The sequence below is a fragment of the Danio rerio genome, chromosome 13 (assembly GCF_052040795.2).
Source record: "Danio rerio strain M-AB ecotype USA chromosome 13, GRCz13ab, whole genome shotgun sequence".
In the NCBI taxonomy this organism is placed as follows: Eukaryota; Metazoa; Chordata; class Actinopteri; order Cypriniformes; family Danionidae; genus Danio; species Danio rerio.
The window spans coordinates 27276643-27299029 of record NC_141033.1 but is presented as its reverse complement, the minus strand read 5'-3'; the positions used below and the strand labels follow the sequence as shown (position 1 = coordinate 27299029).

General features: G+C 35.5%; 1 protein-coding gene across 4 annotated transcripts in view; it reads left to right on the top strand.

Moving 5' to 3' along the window:
• The window catches only part of slka (STE20-like kinase a), a 44826-nt gene that overhangs the window by 6327 nt on the left and 16112 nt on the right, over positions 1 to 22387 (top strand). For all 4 annotated transcript variants that reach the window (NM_001145601.1, XM_087278375.1, XM_087278374.1 and 1 more), the window contains 11 exon segments: positions 4565 to 4729; positions 9555 to 9603; positions 10454 to 10603; positions 13082 to 13154; positions 13307 to 13501; positions 14053 to 14134; positions 14220 to 14351; positions 14488 to 15834; positions 16874 to 17004; positions 17125 to 17248; positions 17983 to 18162. In NM_001145601.1, coding sequence (NP_001139073.1) covers positions 4565 to 4729; positions 9555 to 9603; positions 10454 to 10603; positions 13082 to 13154; positions 13307 to 13501; positions 14053 to 14134; positions 14220 to 14351; positions 14488 to 15834; positions 16874 to 17004; positions 17125 to 17248; positions 17983 to 18162 — 2628 coding nt within the window.

Below are 22387 nucleotides of genomic sequence, written 5' to 3'. Positions count from 1 at the left end.
GGGTGGCCGTCTTTTCATTACACAGCACAGTCGTGGCTCTTTTCAGCAGTTTAGGCAGGTTAACTATTTCTTCGGCATCGCTGATGTCGGCGCTATCAAGTGTATCATGTTGACGTGCATTTTTGTGTACCTCTGTACTCAAAAGGGTTAATGCTCGTCGTAATCATAACTCTAAAATGCGATATGATTATTTAAATAATGTGCACGCTTACGATATCATTTCCACTGCTGTTCATTCTTCCCACGCGGCTCCTGAATGATCACTCTGTTCCACAAACTGAATGTTGTTTACTACTTTATTACCTATTAGTCACAACCTGCAGGTTCTGTTCACTGAAGCAGTGAACACGCTCGCATCTATCATAGTCCGCCCTCTGTAGTAACAGCTCACGGTCAGCTCACGTCATGTGTGATTTTGTGGCCGCCAATACATCATTATATGAAGACAGAATGATATTTTAGGGTGAATTGTACCTTATAAATACAGTATGTGACTCTTTCAACACCATTAGAAGGTATCCATGTCGCTGTGCAAAGTATGTAAATCACTGTGAAGACTAAAACTTGGCTATGTTTGTCCCAGTATGCGTGTCAAAAAGCGGACTAGTCTAAAGCAATGACTGTACAACCGAATTGTTGCCAGACATCTGATTTTGAGAGGATGGGCCATCCTCTGTTTCAACTCCACTCATCTTGGTCTGCTAACAGTACTGCTGCTGCAATCTGAACTCACGTGCGACAGCAGGTGGAACGTAGCTCACGTGCAAACAGCTCAACTAATAAGAGAAAACAAACGTCATATCGTAATCAAATCGTCATAACGCCACGATGCATATTGTGACATTTTTGCATCGCAATAAATCGTACTACGATAAATCGTTACACCCCAATTAAATGCGCAATTAATCGAAATTTTGTTTCAAGCCAAATCGCCCAGCCCTATGTAAATCTTTCCTTTTTTTGTTGCTTTTTTAAGACTTACCTTAACTGTATTGTCTGCGATTTATCTTACAGTCTGTTGTCTCACAATGGATTGTCATTGACCTGCCATTGTGTATTATTATGTGTTGTACTAGTACAGTTCAGTTATGACAATTATTTGCACATCTTATGAAGTGTGGCTCGCCCAGACTTACTAATTCAGAGAACAGTAATGGAAACCAAATGAACCTGCTCTCTCCAGGATAATTATACAGACGCTTTGTTAATTTCCTGAGGCTAAAAACAGAAATGGGCACTTTCTATTACAATAAACTCACACCTCACTTGACTCTTTCCTTTCTCTGCCCGCTCCTCTGTGTTTTTGGCTGAGCTGTAAACACTCGAAGGTCTACTCCAGATTAGAAAAAAACGTTTCTAAGATGGAAAGAGGTTGAGTGGAATAACATGTTACACCCGCTATTAGTCACCTCAGCTTTGAATAGAATTTTCTTGAATGTTTAGCTAATGCAATAACTTAGCTCCACTGGAGAAGTTTCATTGATTTTGCTTTGTAGCTCATTGGGATGAGCTCAAAGTTTCACTGATACATGCATTTCCTCAAACAGCATCTGACACGCCTCTAGATGAGGAAACCCGGTCTTGTTCTCCTTTTTTCTTCTGCTTTTTTCTTTTTTTAATTTGAAGAATAGATGGTATTACTGTAGTCTCATTTACAGGTTACAGTGAGGGGCTTACAAAAGTTTTTCTTTTTTTCCATTATTGTGGAAATACATTTCCCATCTTCATTATTCCAGAATTTCATAATAGAAGTGCAAATGTGATTTCCGTTGGCTTTTCACATGACTCAAAGCCTTGTGTGCTAATATGGGTATAGGTTTTCTTTCTGAATGTCTATCCTGTTGGAATAAAGCTGCGAGTAAGTGCTTTTGTAATGAAGTAGGTCAAAGGGAATAGACTAATCTCAGGGAACATTCAGGAATTAGTTTAATTCTCAGCCATTTAGAGGCTAAATTATACGTTGCGCACAGAAGTTCCCTTTTTATTCCTTTCTTAACAAAGTGATACTGAAATTTGTAATAATTTCATCAAAATGATCAAGTATGTTTCAAATTGAGTAAACCGTTACTTCAACGGTTTTAATCCAGTTATCTGAAGCTTTTGTAAATATTGAGTTCTCTGATTTTTGTGTCACTTGATGTTGATGATTTTCTTTAATATTGCTCAACCATAAATGAGAATTTTTTATAATTCCACAATTTATCAGCTTTCCACTTCAAAATATTCATTCATCGTTATTTTGAATTTAGTTTTTTTTTGTGTTTAATAAATTTTTAGTTTTGCTTTTAGGGCTTTACGATATTGGAAAAATCTAACATTGCAATATTTTAATTTTTTTTTTGTATATATGTTGCGATATAAATGTATTCTAACTAGATGAGTTGAATAACTATTTAAATCGAATTGATCATTTTGGATTGATTGGGATGATTCTGCAAGGGAGTGCATATAAAGTATTAGAAACAACCTACAAGCATGTAAATGCAAAACAATACTGCATAGTCTTTGTTTTATAAACAATTAAATTCAGTATAATTTTTTTAGACCTAAATGCTTTTAAATCCCTCACACAGTCACAGGCCTCAAAAAACAATTTTATTATTATTATTATTATTATTATTATTATTATTATATTATATAATTATAATCCAGACTCAATATTGCGTATACTCACAAAGTGACTGTTGCAAACTATCACATTGCGATATCAATGCTGAAATGATTCATTGTGCAGCCCTATTGCAAGTCCATCCTGGTTTGTGCTTTTATAGCAGCTTCATCGACCAACAGTGTGTCACTTAGATAGGAGAAGGCAACCAAAGTGACGTAAAGCAACCAATAACTGTTTGTATTGTCCAACATCACAATTAGATGCTTTGTGAAATGCACGGTTAGATAAGTGTACATTGATTGGACGAACATGTGTCATGCAAAACACAGACACAGTATTTTGTAGTGTTACAATACTTACACATGCAGAAGGCTTTTAAACAGCATTTACGTGTCGTCTGCAACGATGCAATTTGTGTTTGTATATTTGCACTTGTTTTTCTCTTTCAATTGCGTAACTAGGTCTATAGTCAATCCATCACAAAACCCATGATACATTTTGAAAGCATGTGATGCCCATGATGCTGTCCTCCATCAACTGGTGGTTGAATTTTTTGCTTGGCATCGATATTGGGTTTGCTGGCATCACTTCAGAGTTCCTCCTCCCTAAGTAAATGTAACTAGCTAAATGGCCCAGAGAGAAAATTAGCTGTCAGGGGTGACTAATTTACTAGTTTCTGTCACAGAGGTCTTATCCCTTTGTAGAGTGAAAACACTGTTTTTATTTAAGAACTTTTAAAGACAGCCACACACTAGGTTCAAGTGATGTACCAAATCACAGATCTCACAGTTTGGATCACATCACATTTTGTTTCTGATCAAACCATTTTTCGGATCAGTGGAAAAGGGGAAAAAACAGGTATAGTTTACTTTCCATTTATTACAAAAAACTACTGCAATTACAGTACAGTAATTGCAATTGAACTTCATACACACATCAGTGTTTCAGCATCTACGTTTAATAATAATGTTAAAGAGATTTAATGTATACAATTTGATTATAAACTTGTGAGTGAGTGCATATTCTGTGCTTCTAAATGGCTGTATTTAAATTTCTGTCGTGTTTAGTCTGTTGCAAACTAAATGCTGCTAAATTGCATATCACTAGGGTGTTGTTAGGACAAGGGGTTACAATATAATCTGCTCGCCTAATGTGTATGCTGGTAATATTTATATTATTTGCTTATTAATAACCTCATGTACAACTCTGAATCTGAGTCTCATTTCAGAGTCTCTTATTGTTCACCGGAGGTCACATTTCAGTCAAGGACACATGCTATGAGAGCCTTTCTGAATGAATGAATGAATGATTGAAATGCGCTGTGTTCCACCAAGGTACCCTGGGGTGCTGAAATATAATTAGCTAAACATGCAATGGACAGGTTATTTCCTGTCCATTACAGCATTTCAGCACGTAACGCATATTATTTATTTTTACAGCAGAATATCGGACTTCAGCAGTTTTTTTTTTCTGAAAAACAAGAATGTTCACTTAGCATGTTTCTTAAATATCAACAAACATATGGTGTTTTTATGCTTTAGAAGATTCAAAATTGTATATAATTGCAACACTTTCTGTCACTAGCCTACATTAAGGGTGCTGCCTTTAATGTAGGCTAGTGACAGAAAGTGTTGCAATTTGTATGACGCTGATGGTGATGTCTTTGCAATTGTTACAAATGTAGTAAAATAAAAAGTTCCGATTGTTCAGGGAAAAAATGCACCAGGTTGTCAATGCTCATAGTACAGCCCAATCAAAGATGCATAACTTGCAAGACACTGAAAGTTATTATAGCTCAGATGTAAAAAGCTATGCATTGAGTCTCTTGCACTGACATCAAAGTGCTGCATTAGAGCTGCTGTTTGACTTCCAGACCTTTACAGCATCATAGAAGAGTCACCCTATTGCATCTACTAACTGTTGAATGTTTCACACTGGTTGCTTTTATCACAGGCTCAGAACAAACAGACTGGGATCTTGGCTGCAGCTAAAGTGATCGATACCAAAACAGAAGAGGAGCTTGAGGACTACATGGTGGAGATCGACATCCTCGCCTCCTGTGACCATCAGTATATAGTCAAACTGCTGGATGCTTTCTATTATGAGAGCAAACTCTGGGTGAGTGACGCTTCTCAGGAGGGGTTTGGTTACTTCGGTTGGACTGCAATCAGACACACGCACACACACACACACACACACACACATTGACCTCTGTAGGAGGTGTGGGAGTGAGAGCACACTTCGCTCTCGCCTTACTCATCATAGAGTACCACGGTGTTGTTGGTTAAGAAGTGTTTGTACACAAACCAAACTAGGTCTTGCTGTGTTTTCTTACATGCTTGCAGACTGCTAAAGAAGCATAATGTGGGCTTTTTGAGAATTCTGTAACTACTTGTATATGCTACATGTATTTTTTGTTGATGTATATTTAGATTTTTTAAATTAAGATTTTTTTTCCTGATTAAATCTAAGATGTTATGGTTCTGTTAAATCCTGTTGGATAAAATCAAGGCTATTCCCACACATACAATTGCTTCCTCTTAATAATTCATACTTATTACTTTTAAAAACACATTACATAATATATTTAAAAATTAATAAGCCTTGTCATTTACATTTGTTGTAATTTAATTCAGAATAAAGAAAATGAAAAGGCTCAACAGCTCTATATTAATCGACCATAATCCCTCTCTATTCATCTCTAACTAAAGAAAGTCAGTGGATCCTACTTTTCTACCATCGTGTTCCCAGGATAATTACAGCAGAATGGTTTCATATGATCCACCCCTCTGCGGCTGGCATGTATAGAAGGATAATGGCCCATTTTAAATGACCAGAGAAAGTGCTCATGAATTAATTAGATGCAAGTCCAGTCTGCTTAGCCTGGCTGCTAATCAACAGATATGAATGTGCAGCTCATAGCAGCACAAGCTTGTTTTCTTGATGTGCGTAGAGAGATTGTTCCTACACTCGATGTCAGAGCTGTGTAAAATATTCATGGAAAGCTGCCTAAAATCTGCACATCAGTTAATTGTTTGTCACGTAATCTTACATAATTCTCCAGCCTCCTGTCAGTGTTCATAGTTAATTCAGAAGCAGTACGAGTTCACATTTTAGCGAGGCTCTAGTGAGAAGCTGTGTATAATAAACCATAAGTTCTCTTTCTTTGTTGAGATGGTGGATTTTACTCTGCTTTTTTTGTCATATTTGTCCACTCTCATCTTACAAGAAGTAGCATGTTAAGTTCTGTATTGATTTTCCTGCAGCACCTGTTATCATCTAGGCGTGGTGCCTTAATGCCCAGCTGCTGTGGTCTGCCTAATGTGATGATGTTCACTTACATAACGCTTTTATCATTTCACTCAGAGGTTTAGGTTTCATATATACCTACACTGCTGTTGCTTGCTGTCATCCAATATACCAAAGAATAAGTGAATGCTTGAGTAACCTAATAAAACTAGAAATTAGTTTAGCAGTTTTTGAATATGTTCTCATCATATTATGTTTCTCTATAATGGTACCTGAGAGGGATATTACCAAAGACCTCCGAATAGCCTTGTAATTAGTGCAAAGGCATAGGAAACAAATTATATAACCATAATATACCCACATATTGTTCTATGACATTTATGTTGCAGTATATGTTTCTCTATTTATATTGGTGATACAGAAAATATATATATATCCCTATATAATGTGTAATGTCATTCAGTATCAATCATTTTTGAATATTTTTTTTACAGTCCATTCAGAAATAATTGCATTTATTTTTTACAATTTTATTTAAATTTACCAACATTACTTAGGCAAATAGTTTTAATAGTCAAAAACAAAGAATAAACAAAAATAGCTCGTCTCTTATGTCTTATAATAAAATAAACAATAAAGTGATAAAGTAGTAATAAAGGTAAAAAGTGCTAAAGAGACTCAAACTTAGGAAATAAAATGTTACAACTTGTGTGCAATGATAGTGTAAATGCTGAACAATCGAAGCAAACTTTAAGGTTGATCAACATCTGTAAGGTGTCTAATAATCAAACAGTAAACCACAAACTCCATTAACAAAACAAACTGATAATCAGATCTGAGCTTTCAAGTAAAGGAACCAGCCATCATTATTCAAAAACATACTGCAACATTACAAATTGTGAAGTAGGATGACTATATTATTACCGCTATGCTAAAGATCTTGCAGATGGGGTGCTAGTGGCTGGGATGCACAAGAAAAGAAACCAAAAAGCCACTCTTGCAACATCCTTGTATCCAGGGCTTTACATTACCTTTTTTAATCACCGGCCACTGTGGCTAGTAATTTTCCAATGTTACTAGCCACTCCTGCATTTTCATTAGCCACAATTTTGTTGTTGGGAAAATATATTTTATATGCATAAATTTGACGTTGACATGCTAAAATTCCTTGATTTAAATTGTGTGTTATGTCCACATGCGTCCTCGTTTATTTCACTTTTTGTGTGTCGAGTATGAGTTTGCTCAATGAGCATGAGCAAATGGGTCATGGTTTCACAGTGTTATATTGCAATTAGTTTTTATTTCACATGACTTTTTTTTTAGAGCTCAAAATTAGCGATATACCAATTTTATCTCTAAAACCACACGAAACAATAATTATTTCTTAGCCACAAATTTTTAATGTGTCAAAACAAGCAAAGTATAGCTGTATACTATTCTTTTTATTTAACAAAACATTTCTTAAAAAAGGAAGAAAAGCAATTGACTTTTAAAAAATAACTATTGTCATGTATTAAAAATATGCACAGTAATCTGTCCTGGCTAAAGATCTCTCGAATCACCAGTTGACTGCACATAAATGAAGAGTTCATCTCCCATTAAAGTAATGTTGTAAAAAAAAAAAATTAAACCATTTTAACAAAAAAGCAAATAAAACCGTAAGCAAATGAAAGCAGGTGAAACATACAGTACCGTGTGTGATAATAAAAGAATGATCACATGCTCACGGTTAACTTTAGGCCATTTAATAATCTGTTCAAAGTGAAAGCAACCGGTGCTGCTTACAAAAATACACATTTTGAGCTCTTAAAAGCATCAGGACTGTGGGTGCATATTTATCACTATTTGTCTAGTTTATTTAAAAGAGAAACGATGACAGTTGCGTTTCCAGAACCTGTTCCAGACACGGTTGCTTCACGATTCGGAAGCGCGCAAGCATTTAGTAGTCGCGCGCATCACATGAGCTGTTAGCGCGAGTGATCATCATCCTCATTTGGTATTCATTTGCATTCCTCTGCTCGCGTGATCGCAATTATTTTACTTCTCGAATTTTAAGATCACATTTGCACGCATATTGGGCCATCCTTATATTGTCGAACCCTGCTTTTACGAAAACTACAATTTAAAAATTATTTTCATCCAGCCAAAGTGGCTAGTGGAGGTGTCTGTCTAACCCGCCAAAGCTGAAATCTACCCACATTTGGCGGGTGTTAATGTAAAGCCCTGCTTATATCCTTTTTTTATTTACAATCTCTTTACTGCTGCTTGTTACCGCACTCATTTTATGTGTGTTGTTTTTTCTGACTTGAGGTGGCAAAACCCAACTGGAGTCTATTCACATGTTGCATCTAAAAGCATGTGAAAAGCATGAGCACGTGGTTTCGGTTTTCTTCACCATTTTCAATGCACTTTGTGCTTTGGCATCTCTTATAACTAGGCGACCGAAAACTGTTTTCTCAGAGGTTGACAAACGAACTAACCATTGCTGCGATTCAGATACTAGTATTTATGAAGAGAATGAAAAAGCACTGCAGTGTTTGGGTGCTCTCTGTTTGTCTGAGTCTGCTATTATTACCGAAATGTGTATATTGCATACAAAGTGTGAAGCAGATTAGTTAGTTCTACTTGCATGAATTGCTGTGCGCACACAGCATTTGAAATATTTTCAACTAAGTTCTCCTATAAAATGTGTGTGCGTAATGATTGGAAATAACCCTAATTTTATTGGCATTTCTTCTAAGGTGTGCGCTCAGAATATAATATTTAATATTTTATATAAATGTATAAAATATGAAAAAAAAAAATATATATATATATATATATATATATATATATATATATATATATATATATATATATGCACATCTATTACATACATGTGGTAGTGACAACAAAAAAATGAAAAAAATCTAAAATATGCCATGGTGCTTTCCCCCATACAAGTCCTTAAGACAGACAAAGCTAAGTATGGTTGTTTATAGTTGTGGTTAAGGCAGTTTACAAGCAAGCATGATAATTATTTTATGGGAATGGGGAAGTCAAATTATAACAACAACAGAGAGGAACAAGGTCAATAGAATCACTTCAGGTTGAATTTTTTTAGCTAATGAATGATAAAAAATAACAACCAAGTAGGATCCACCCTAGTTTAAAGAGTTTAAGAATTTAAGGCTTTTTACACTAATATAGTAAATAGCGATATTCATGCTCTCGCAAAGTGTGTAGTGGACGTGTTTGAGCAATGCCCACAAGTCTATCAGCTTATAAATAGAGTTATTTTTATGGTTATTCATATAAACCCTTACTGCAGCCTAAAGTGTCACAGCTTCTTTAATAAATCATCATAATGAGAAGATTTTATTATCAAAAGACATTTTATGCTATTAACAAATTTGAAAGCTGGATTCTTTCAAGAACTAAAAGTTTAAAAATATAGCATTTATTGTAAAGATAAATATTTAATAATTAAATCATTTCTTGTGTCCTTGCTAAATAAAAGTCTTAAAAAAAGCATACAAACCCTAAACTTATATACAGTATAAATTGTTTTTTAGTGAGATTAAATGTTGCATATTACATAAAATTACTGATCTACGATTTTATTTATAACTACAATAGTCTGTATATCATTTTAATAGCATTGGTGTCATTCTTAAATGGTTCATCTCTTAATCTTTGTCTCTCTTGTTTTCAGATTCTCATTGAGTTTTGTGCTGGAGGAGCGGTAGACGCTGTGATGTTGGGTAAGATTTACAGTCTTTGTTTAACTGAAGGAAATAGAAAGCGCTGTGGTCGTCTAAGTCTGTTCTTCTCTGTGATGATGTTCCATTCCTCCTGACCTCACTGGCACAGTGCGCTCATTTTTGCCGCTGGACTCAACTATATAATTATCAAAGTCAGAATTCAAGGAGTGGTTAGGCTCTTTTCTTTAAAGCTACTCAGCCTTTTTTTGTGTTAGTTGGAAGCGTTGTTGAAATGTCCTTATGCGTGTCAGCAAATTCTCAAGCAGATTTTACAAGTTTTTCTTGAAGTATTAATAATTCAGCCAGAAGCAATGTGCTAAAAATTATCCAATTTCCTTCTTTTCCATCTGCAAAGACTTTTTCTAATCACAAATTGTCTAACCATAGTAAACTGTAACTGTAAATAATGTCCTGTAAAAATAAAATATCTCCTCCTTATGACTGTTTAGTCTGCTAAGATGAAAATCTGGCCTTTTCCACATTTAGCCTGTAAGAGAGGTGTTGCTGGTGGGAGGTGTTAGGGGTGAGGAGGTGTTTTTCTGATGGAAATGCTTTTGTTGACTCACTGTTATGACTCCCTCTGTTGCCTTCTGTCTATTCTGTGAGGGCCTATCCCAGCAGCACTGATGTAATGAAGACTTGTTCACATTGCTTCAGTCACAAGGGGAAAGTGTGTTCTACCCAGCCAAAAACAACAGCAGAGAACAAGGCTATTAATACGAGCCCTTTGCCACTGTTACATTACAGTGCATTTGACTAATTCAATGTGAAAACACGTCACAGCAAATAAAAAGATTAGAGCAGTGGTGAATGTTTTATAGCCTTTTTGTATGTGTATGTGTGTCTGCAGAGCTGGAGCGGCCACTGACAGAGCCTCAGATCCGGGTGGTGTGTAAACAGTCGCTGGAGGCGCTGGTTTACCTCCATGAGAATAAGATTATACACCGGGACCTGAAGGCTGGAAATATTCTCTTTACCTCAGATGGAAACATCAAATTGGGTAATAGCTTCTTGAAGTGTTCTTAAATGAAGTGTGCTTTAAGCCTGGGGGCCACATGACTGCATTAAAAACATAGGTTGCCTGCAGTTTTGATAGCCTAATGGAGCATTAAGGTTTAAAAAAACGCCATAAAGGCCGAGTTTCACAAACAGGGCTTAGATTAAGCCAGGACTAGTCCTTAGTTACATTAGGCTATTTAAGCCACATTTATAAAAATGGCCTTAGAAAAATATATTACTGGTGTGCACCTGGAGACAAAAAATGACACTGATGTATTTTAAGACATCTCTCCGCAAGTTATTTTGAGTTGAGACAGCTCAAGCATGCAATTTAATCTTGACTAGCCTTAAACCTTGTTTGTGAAATCGAGGGATAGTCTTGATATTGAGTTAAAAAATTATTAGTAATATTTACTGTAATGCACTTGCATAATTATGATACCCACTATAGCACATCAGTATGTTGGTTCATGGTCTAAGGGTTCAAGACATTTATACACTAAAAAGTACAGTAATCAAAATATGTTTATTTAAAACATAAAGGCTGATTTATACTTCTGCGTCAAACGCCGGCGTATGCTACGGCGCTGACGCATAGCCCTTCGCCGTCGCCGTCACTGACGTGCACCTCTCAAAAAATGTAACTACACGTCGCAACGACGCGTAGCCTAAGCTCTGTTATTGGTCGGCTTGGTAGCGCTGACGAGTCTGAGTGGGACCGAGAGCCGCGCGAATGGCGCTAGCGATTGTTTACAAGTGTGGAGTCCCGTGAAGGAGCTCCGGATGGAAAGTTTTGTTTTGTGTTTACCTCATAGTTAAAGTTGTTGCACGTCCGCCGGTTCCTGCCTCAAAATGAGCGAGTTTGAGCCACTTGTACATCCCGGAAGTGTTCAGGAAAAGCAAAAAACCAGCGAAGAAACTCGACACAGGAACACAGAGGAACATTTACACCTTACTGCCTACTAGAGTTTCGGAAGTGTTAATGCAGACCGACAGAGACAGCGCGCAGAAGTATAAATGCACAGCCACGCGCGTTGCATGTGCCGTGGGTTACGCCGGTCACCTGACGCAGAAGTATAAATCAGGCTTAAGTCCCAAGAACACCAGATCATTTCTAAAAAATATTTTCCTATTTGTTTGTATGTTTGTATTATCAGGGATGTGATTCTTTGGTATGAATGCGAATTTCTGTTTTTTTTTCGAGCGTAATGGTGCAACCCCTGTAATTAGCGTAAATCTGAAGGTTTTTTGAAAGAGGTCGGGGGGTCTCAGTGAGGTTCATTGTCATCAAAGCAAAAGACCTGATTAATGGTTTTAATGGTTTGTTTATTCAGTGCTACAGCCTAGCACCTGAAATGTAATACCTGAAGTTGTCATGAAATTGTTTAGATGATAATACAAATGTATAAAATTTTATTTTAGAATTAATTTAACCTATCCGCTTGTTAAGTCGTGACGTATCGGTGACATATGGAATACTGTTTTCGGAACCAAGTCGCTACTCATTTGAATTGAGAAAATATTCGTTTATGACAAATTTTTAGTCCTATCACACATGAAAGTGAATTTTATATTAAATCATGGTCTACACTACAGTCTCTGCACTTGCTTTATCACAAGTAACTAAATTTTAACAATTTACACAAAATTAATCACCTTCTGGTCATTGCATATTAGACATAGACAAATATTGCGATCGTGATTTTCGAAAGTATTACAGCACTTTGTAAACGTTGATTATTACCATTTGATGAGTCTCACCATACAGTTTGATAGAGCGCTTAGACCCGGCAGCCACTTAGCATGACATCCCACTTAACAAGCGGATTAAAAAGCAGGGACTACACTGAAGGAAAGGCAAAGTGAGAAACTTTTTTTTTAGAAATGCACGATTTATATTTTTAGAGTGGAATGTTAAAGCCTATTGGCTACTCAATTCAATTAAACTTAATATTTTTACAGTTGTTGACTCACTATTAGTTTATTTATCACATGAAATAAAGAGTTGACTAAATAACAGGGAAAATTATATTATTTGAACACAAGAGAACTTACCGTGTTAGTCTAGCGGTGGTGTGCAACATTGAGGTACAATTATAAACCTGTTAAACATTATTTAGGTGACTATTAAACTGCTAAACATTTAAACTGATAAAACAAAAAACTTTAATTGTGTGGCTAATATTAAAAATTTATATAAAGAATATTATTTATTTTTTTAGAATTATTTTAGTATTATTATTTCTATTATAATTCAAACACACACAGATAAATATGTATCTTGTCTACCTTCTTTTTGTCTTCACCTGATCACATGCCAGATTATGTTCAAATACACACACACGAATATAATTTATAAATATGTCCATCATAACTTCAGTTTTCTTAATATCCTATTTTAAAATAAATAATTGTGTTTATTCCATATTGTTGTCAGCCAAACTGTATTCCTCTAATTTTTATAAATGTCTCTTTTCAGCTGACTTTGGAGTGTCTGCAAAGAATACAAAGACCCTACAGAGAAGAGACTCTTTCATTGGAACGCCATACTGGTTAGTCATTCGATTTCTAAAGTATTGCTTTGAATCATGAGATCTGTCACTGTGTATGAGCAGAATTATGAATGTGCCACATAATGACGTTCTTCATTCGGCTAATTTACTGCAATTCTTTCTGCTCCTCCTTGTCTCTCTCCTAATACAAGGATGGCACCCGAGGTGGTGATGTGTGAGACGTCAAAGGACAGACCGTACGACTACAAAGCGGACATCTGGTCCCTGGGGGTGACGCTGATTGAGCTGGCACAGATCGAGCCACCCAACCACGAGATGAACCCAATGAGAGTCCTCCTAAAAATAGCAAAGTCTGAGCCCCCCACTCTGGCATCTCCATCACGATGGTGAGAGTTTACTTTCAAAGAAGAAAACTGTGATCAGCAGTAGAGGGAATAGTGATCATTCCAGGTAGAGATGCACCAATTGACTTGCCAGAGTCTGGAATCGGACAATTTTCATAACTTGGATGTTTATATTTTATTACGATGATTTTTATTATTATTTATGGTTTTAGTTTTTTTTTAGAAGCAAAAAAAATTGAATCAGCAAGTCTGTATCAGCCGGTCACACTTCAGAAATCGAAATCTGCCAAGAAAATTGCATTTGGTCCATCTCTAAATTCAGGATATTTCACTTGCTGTATGTTGATGGGGCATATTAAGAAATAATTTAACTGGTATTATAAATCACCTTTCAACTAAAAGTTGCTAAATCCAGGCTGGAGGCTTTTGAGCTAATGAATCATAAAAGCAGTCGCCCACCCAGAGTCCCAACACATGATCTGCTTCGAACTGCGTAGCCTGTTGCTCAATAGTCATCACTGTAATACCTCCAACGAAAAGCCCCTTTCATATCCACCTCAGGGTTTATTTTTGATCCTTCACTCTGTTAACAGGTCTCCTGAGTTCAGTGATTTCTTGCGGAAAGCACTGGATAAGAATGTAGACAACAGGTGGAGTGCCTTGCAGCTTTTACAGGTTGGCCCATTTTCTATTTCTTGATGCAAATTAAAGGGTGTATTTAAAATTGACATGATAATGATTAGCTGTTGTCTTCTGTCAGCATCCATTTGTTTCTAGTCTAGTGGATAACAAACCACTCCGAGAACTAATTGCTGAAGCTAAAGCCGAAGTGTTTGAGGAGTTTGAAGAGGGAAAAGAGGAAGAGGAGGAAGAAGAGCCCGAGCCCCAATCGGTACAAACAACTGCATTTTTGTTCACTTTCTGATTCACTTTCATAAAGTTGTAATGATAAAATGGTGGCATTATTTAGTTATTTATTTCATTGTTTTGCTACTGCAGTCATTTTGTCTCTTATTTTGTACATGTAGGCAGTGCAAGGACACAAACGTGCATTATCGGACACCAGTGTTGGCAGCTCAGAGGATGAGAGACAAAATCAGAACACGCCAACTCTCGAGTCGGTCACAGAGAGAGCTGAACCTGAAAGAAAACCTGAGGATCGAGCTTGTGACAAGACATCTGCCATGATGGTGGATGCTAACGAATCTAACCATCTTGAGGATGGGAAGATAGTTGAAGCCAATGTGTCAGACACCAGCGCTGAGGAATTACGTTCTGGTGATGAGCTCATATCAAAGCAAGAAGAATCTCCTATGCCAGTTAGCACAGAAGGGGGGGTTACTGATCAGCCGAATGCTCCAACAGCAAATGACACTAACCTCCAAGAGATTGTAACTGTCAGTGAGGAAACTGGTGAGGAGGAAAAGAAAGAAGTGAAGGTGGAAGAGAAACTAGAGAAGAAAGAAGAGGAGTCTGAAGAAATTAATATGAAAGCCAAAGCACAAAGCATCACAGATGAAGAAAAGGAGCATGCCTTACCTTCAGATGAAGCTGAACCGAAGAATAAATCCGATGGTGTTACTGAAGAAGCCATTACTGAACTAATTGAAGTTACAGAAAAAACTGAAGACAAGCTTGAGAATGAAGAAGAGGTGCATGGAAAGGAACCAGAAGAAGATAAGACAGTTACCTCAGCTGATGTTCCTACAGAAAAATTGAAGGAGCAAACAGAAACTTTACCAGATGTTTCTACAGAGGAAGTAAAGAAGGAGCAACCGGAAGCTTCACCAGATGTTTCTACAGAGGAAGTAAAGGAGCAACCGGAAACTTCACCAGATGCTTCTTCAGAAGAAGTAAAGAAGGAGCAACCGGAAACTTCACCAGATGCTTCTTCAGAAGGAGTAAAGAAGGAGCAACCGGAAACTTCACCAGAAGGTTCTACAGAAGAAGTAAAAGAGGAGCAACCGGAGACTTCACCAGAAGTTTCTAAAGAAGTAAAGGAAGATCAGTCGGTCCCAGAGGACCAAAATAAAACTGAAGTTAAGGCTGAGATTTCAGAACCCAGGGGGGTAGATGTGGTAGAGGACATCTCTGTGAGTAAAGTTCCTGTTGTTGTCATTAATGGTGTGAAAGAAGAGGAGGTCAGTGCTACAGAAGAACCTACAGAAGCCCCTGAAGACAGACCAGAGATCCAGGAAGCCCCTGCCATGCCTGAAAGTGACCACAATACAGTAGATGTGGCAAAACCAGATGCCGAAAAGGAAAAAGACTCCGATTCAGGCAGCAGTTCTGCTGCAGATACTAATAGCATTGATATTAATCTGTCCATTTCCAGTTTCCTTTCCAAGAGCAAAGAAGGATCTGTTTCAATACAGGTACCCATATTTGGTTTGAAATAATAGTTTTGAAAGTAAACTACTCCATTAAACTTTAAGCAATACACAAATTGTTCTTATTATTGTAATTACCAGTTCACTTTATTGAACAAAGTATTATACACATTGCCATTTTAAAAAGTGCATTCTATTATAACTGAAGGTTAACTACAGTGCTTAGAATATATAAGTACACCCCTCACAAATCTCTCATTTAAATTCATATTTTTTATTGGAAGCTTAACAATATTATACCTGTGCATATACATTAGATTAGCCTGTAACGAAGCTAAATATGGTGCTAATCAAACAAAATAGTTTATATATATATATATATATATATATATATATATATATATATATATATATATATATATATATATATATATATATATATATATATGTATATATATATATATGTATATGTATATATATATATATGTATATGTATATATATATATATGTATATGTATATATATGTATATGTATATATATATATATATGTATATGTATATATATATATGTATATGTATATATATATATATATATATATATATATATGTATATGTTTATATATATATATATATATATATATATATATATATATATATATATATATATATGTATATATATATATATATAATTTTTTTAAGAGCAAAAGAGAAACAAAACAAAAAAATTTGTAGGTTGTAATTACTTTTTTGTAATATTTTGCTTGAATTGAATTGTATTATCTTTTTTATTTCTAAAGATGTTCAATGACTAAAATGATATTTTATTATATGTTTTTTATAAATCTGTTTTGTTTTAATGCACCAAAATATATTACCTGTATTTTCTGAGAAATTGATAAAAATGGGGTTTATTAATTTATGCGGAGCACTGCATGTATATGTACTGGCCACTGATACACAAGAAATTAACTCTTTCTGATTTTGACTGAAATGTAATAACATTCCCCCTTTGTAAAGCAACTTTGTATTGTATTGTTGTGAAAAGCTCTATATAATCAAAATTTAATGGAATTTGTAACTCACAGGACATCAAACGCCAAAAGAAAACCCTGAAAAAGACTCGCAAGTTTTTGGTCGACGGGGTGGAAGTCAGTGTCACCACATCCAAGATTGTCACAGACAATGACACCAAGAGTGAGGAACTGAGATTCCTGAGGTATCTGAACAAACATCAGTTACTCTTTCTAGTCAATTTGCAAATGATGAATTTGATAATGCATGAATAACAATATATATTAGTTGAAAAGTTTATAAAGAGTTATTTGTTGTTCTGTAGGCGTCAAGAGCTACGAGAACTGAGGCTGCTGCAAAAAGAGGAGCAAAGGGCTCAACAGCAGCTCAGCAATAAACTGCAGCAGCAGAAAGAGCAACTCTTCAGACGCTTTGAGCAGGAAATGTCGGTCAGCAGCCTCATTCCTATACTATATTTGTTTCCATTCAACATCTTAATCTGCTTTTGACTGTTTAATGTACACTCAGACAAGGCATGATGAAAATTTAAGAGCATAACAAGCAATGTTTGTGTTATGTTAATATTATTTTGCGATTTGTGGATGCACCCAATCAAGTTTTCCTGCTCCAAAATTTGGCTTTTTTGCTAAAGGAACTTTTGATTTTTGAAAATAAGCTCATTCAAGAAGCCCTTTCGAGTTAAACTTTTGAATTTTATATATTTTTAAAAATTCATTCAGTCTTCAACAGAAAATTTCCCTGATTATTATTTCAGAATAAGAGTATACTTCCCCTAGACATATTGAACAAAAAATAGCAACCTTTCATTTCTAACCCTTCTTTTATACACAAACAAGCACAAAAATAATTATCAAAACTCTTTTTTTATTATTTGTTTTGTTTTTGAAGATGCTAACGGTCTAATCCAATTCAAGTATTTATGCTAAGCTAAACTAAAAGTAAAAAAAAAGGAGACTCAGAGATTGACTGTTTCTTTAACTAATACAACTAAATATTTTACAGTAGCACTATTACCTTTTTTTCTTCTTGCTGCTAGCTCAGGTTCACCAGCCCGATGAAGTCTCAAAGGAACACAAGCACAGCTCAAATTGCTCTGTGCATTAGTGGTCAGTTACAGTAATTCGGTATTCCTCTTTCTCACTCTCTCTCTTTCTGTCCTCAGGGAAAGAAACGGCAGTATGACCAAGAGGTGGAGAACCTTGAGAAACAGCAGAAGCAGACTATAGAGCGTCTGGAGCAGGACCACACCAACCGACTAAGAGACGAAGCCAAAAGGATCAAAGCTGAGCAGGACAAGGAGCTCTCCAAGTTCCAGAACATGCTGAAGAATCGCAAAAAAGAGGTAACTGAGAAAGAGAGGCACAAAGTCAGAAACACTGTATTTATGCATGCATTTGTTTATTAGGCCATACCTTCTGCTTGTTGGTGCTTAGGATGAGCATTCAGAGTAATTTGATAGCTGAAGAATAACATTAACTTCAAACTTTTATTGTAAAAAAGTATTTGATTGCCTACTTTTTTTATACTTAGAGCCCTTATTATGGGTTTTTGAAAATGACCGTCCATGTAATGTGTAACACGGCTCTAATTGAAGTGAAATATCTAGCTAAGGCTTTAATCTGAACGTACGGCATGTTTAAAACTACAGATTCATCTATAAAAGAGTCAACTCAGAGTGGTTTAAATTAATCGGGGGGTAACGAGTCTTTTGCTGTGTCGGCGTGATGTCAATGCAGAACTCAAGCCCCACCCATTTGTTGCGCACGGGACTTGGGAAAATTAAATCCCCGGCCCTGCCCACAAACACTGTAGAAAGAAAAAAGGAAGACAAACACTGTATCCCTGATGAATCATCTCGCAAAGACACTGTGCTCTGAAGTGTGAGGGAAAGTTAGTGTTATTTTGCCTACCCAAAAAAGAGGCTGTAAAGAGTCAATGGTTGAATTTTATTTTTGCAAATATAACTCTTAATTATATGTTTCCCTCATTTTTCTGATGAGTGCTTTAGCAATGTAAATGCTTACAATGGATGATTCATCGGCCGTTTGTTAAAGGAGGGATCAGAAAAGACTATTGATGTATGGGACTTTGTCAGAGCTTGACAGGAACTTTACAGTCCACAGTACTCAGTTCCTTCCCCCATTTCTCAAGTGTAAGTGCGATTAAGATGGTTGTTTCCTTTTTTCTCTAGCTTGCAGATTATGTATCTAATTGCGTTTTGTTACTTGTAACCGCTCCATGTGGCTTGTACTGTATCTGATTAACTCTTTATATTCTTATATAGCATCTAAACCCACATTGAAAACGTGATGCGTGCCGCTTTGATTACAGATTTAAATGCGTTTGTGAGCCTGCAATCCTCTGCCATTTGTCATTGCTATGGCCACTGTCAGCTGTTCCTACACGCATGCGGTCAAGTTTAAAAACAGTTCAGCTTTTGCCGCTGTGTGGATTAATACTGAATGTGTGTCATGGTTAAGAATAGAGCAATATGCTGGTGTTAAACTGCATTGCTTTAATGCACTCCTGCATTGGGCTCACACATACACTCTGCACTAGTTCAACAATGTTAATAAGCCGTGGTGGGCATTTCTCTCTGTCTCTCGCTGAACGCTGTCGACCAGTCACAATAGACTGGTTCATTAGATCAATCAGTGCAGATTAGCATTGCAAAAAGGAAAAGTTTGAAAAACGAATGAATTGCTGAATGAATCATATGGGAGTTGTTTGGATAATTAGGTAAAACTAAATGCATATTATAAGACAATGAAAGTGATTTTTGACCCTGCATGCCTATCAGCCTGTTGTTGGAGACCCCGAAAATCAAAATATGACCTTTTTTCATGCATAATATGGGCTCTTTAATGATTTGATATACGAGTTATATCGATTTATTCACATGCTATGTCACTTTTTTGTCTTTAATAGTCTATTCTGTTTCGCATGCTGACATGGCAATAAAAACTAAATTCACAGCTGGTTAGTTTTTTGGTAAGCGTTGAAAAAAAATATATAACAAAACAGTTACCAATTAAATTTTTACATAGAATCACATTCTATTCAAAACAAAAAGTTACAGCACTTTGTGTAGCATGTTCATTTTACAATATCATGCTTTCCATTTGTAGTAAGTAGTGTTTGCTACTCAGCTAGTTTGAATTACTCATGCTCATCCCTGGTTAGTTTGCATTTAGCAGCTTTTTCACTTTTGTTTTCTGCGGATGCTGAAGCCAAGCAGACACTCTTGCGTTTTGCTAATGTACATTGGCAGCTGTGCTTCTGAATCACAACGCAGCTGCAAATGGTATTGATTTCCTCATCTGTCCTTTTAGACGCATCTTAGCTGTGCCTCTGCCTTTGTGTTCAGACTTGTAAATGCAAAGCAGTGCTTTTCTTATCATGTTATGTTTGCATAACGAAACTTTTGCTCTCACATTCAATTACCTTCATCTTCAGAGAGGCCGTAGAGACCGCTTTAAAGGTTAATTGGGTGCTAAGAAATGGCTTAGGAACAAAATAAAGGCTCTTTTTATTTCATCTCTTCTTCCTACTCTTCCTACGAAGAGGTTTCATGCATGGCTTTGTTGAAATTGGGTCTGTGTGGTGTGGATTTGCCCCTGGTCTTATTTTTTTTTGTGCATGATGCATATGCTTTCATAGTCTTCAACTTGAATATTAGGGCTGTTTGGTTGTGCTCTGCATTATCAGCCATCATGATATTTGCTCACAGCAATAGTAAAACTGTATAGTAGGCTTTTTACTTTTTGGGATTCAGTGTTTTTGTGGCTCTTGTACTGAACGGCTCGCTCCTTTCTAATGCTGTCATATGCATGAACAGAGTTTTTTAATGGCTTCAATTAAGAGTGTCATCCTTTCTTTCCTTCTCTTGATAATCTTTTAGAATTCATCTTGATATTTTATGTTTCTTACCTATAAAGCATTAATATTGTTTTATTTATTGAGAATAAGTATGTACTGTATATGTATGTTATGCTTTTGTAAATGTCACTAATTATGTTGCCTGTGTGAGTGTGATGTAATGAGTGGAAATCAGTGCTGTGGTGAAGGGCCTCTTCTCTTGATAGGAGAATGCTTTATTTATAGACCCTAGTCTCTACTTGTAGATAAGTTTTCTTTTGTTTTAAAAATACTGTTAAAAGTGACCTTCATTTGAAGATGCACAGTACTATATTGCTGATCAGCAGGTTTAAAATTCAGTTTGGCCATCAAAGGAATAAATTACTTTTTAAAATGTATCAAAACCAAAAAATACATATTTTATTCTTTATTATTTCATTTTACTACAGATTTTTTTTATTTCAGGCTTGGGGAGGAAGAGTCTAAACATTGTTCCTAAAATTGTTCCTATTTCACTGACACAATATGTTTTACGAGAAATGTATATAAATTGATAATGCACTGTTGGTTAAAGGTTTTGGAACAGTAAGATTTTTAAACAGTTTCAAAAAGATCTCTTCTGCTCACCAAGCAAGACAGTTACATTTTGAAATACTTTTACTCTTCAAAATATTAACTTTTTTGTAATTTAATCTATTTTAAAATGTAACTTATTCTGGTGATTTTTCTAGCATCATTACTCAAGTTACACAATCCTTCAAAAAGCATTCTATTAAGTTAATAAATGCTTTTCTTATTGAAAATAAGACTAAATTGACCAATTTGGATGAATATATTAAATGTGAATTTTATTTTTTATCTATTTAATTTTATTCAAAATAAAAAAAACCTGCTGCTTACAATTATCAATTGGCATATTTACTATAAATTATTTTTCAGGCAAGTAGATATCCCTTTAGCTACCCCACCAAGAAAAAAATGGATTACGTTTCTTAACTCCTAATGTCGCAAGTTAACAAACTCAGTTTTTTTTTTTAAACATCTCCTTAATTTCTAAAAATACCAACCTCTACCTAATGGTTGATATGTCCGTTTATAGTAAAATTACCGGACTTTATACATATACTATGAAAAATCTGAAAATATAAAGTGTAAGACTAATTTTTTTTTATTAATTCAACATCTAATGTTTTTATTAGACATCTTTATTTTTTGAAGTATGCCATAAAATATTCCAGATTGTTATTTAGCATGTTATTTTGTTTATTTTTTTTTTTACAATAAAACAAACAAAAGGTGTAGTAGTGCAACAGGGTTATGTTTGATTTGATTCATTTTTTTTGTAAACCAATAATGCTGTGTGCGTAAACCATTGTTTAAAACAGTTATTCATTTAATGACTTTAACAGTTATTATTTAAAACAGTAAAAACATGGTCAACCATTTGGTACAGTGGCCAGTCAAACGTATATTAACCATGCCTGGTTAAGTCTATACACAGCAGTGGTCTTTATATTAAAAATTAGCAGTCATTTTCTGATTGCCATTTTTGAGATGGTAAATGAGCTGGAGTCAGTGCAACATTTTGACCCCCCTCTTCAACAAGGCGCCTTTTTTCTTTTTATGAAAATGACATTTTGACACTTGACTTTTCATGCTGATCTTTTAAAAACATGCTGACACAGCAGTGCTGCATTGTTCACGACAGA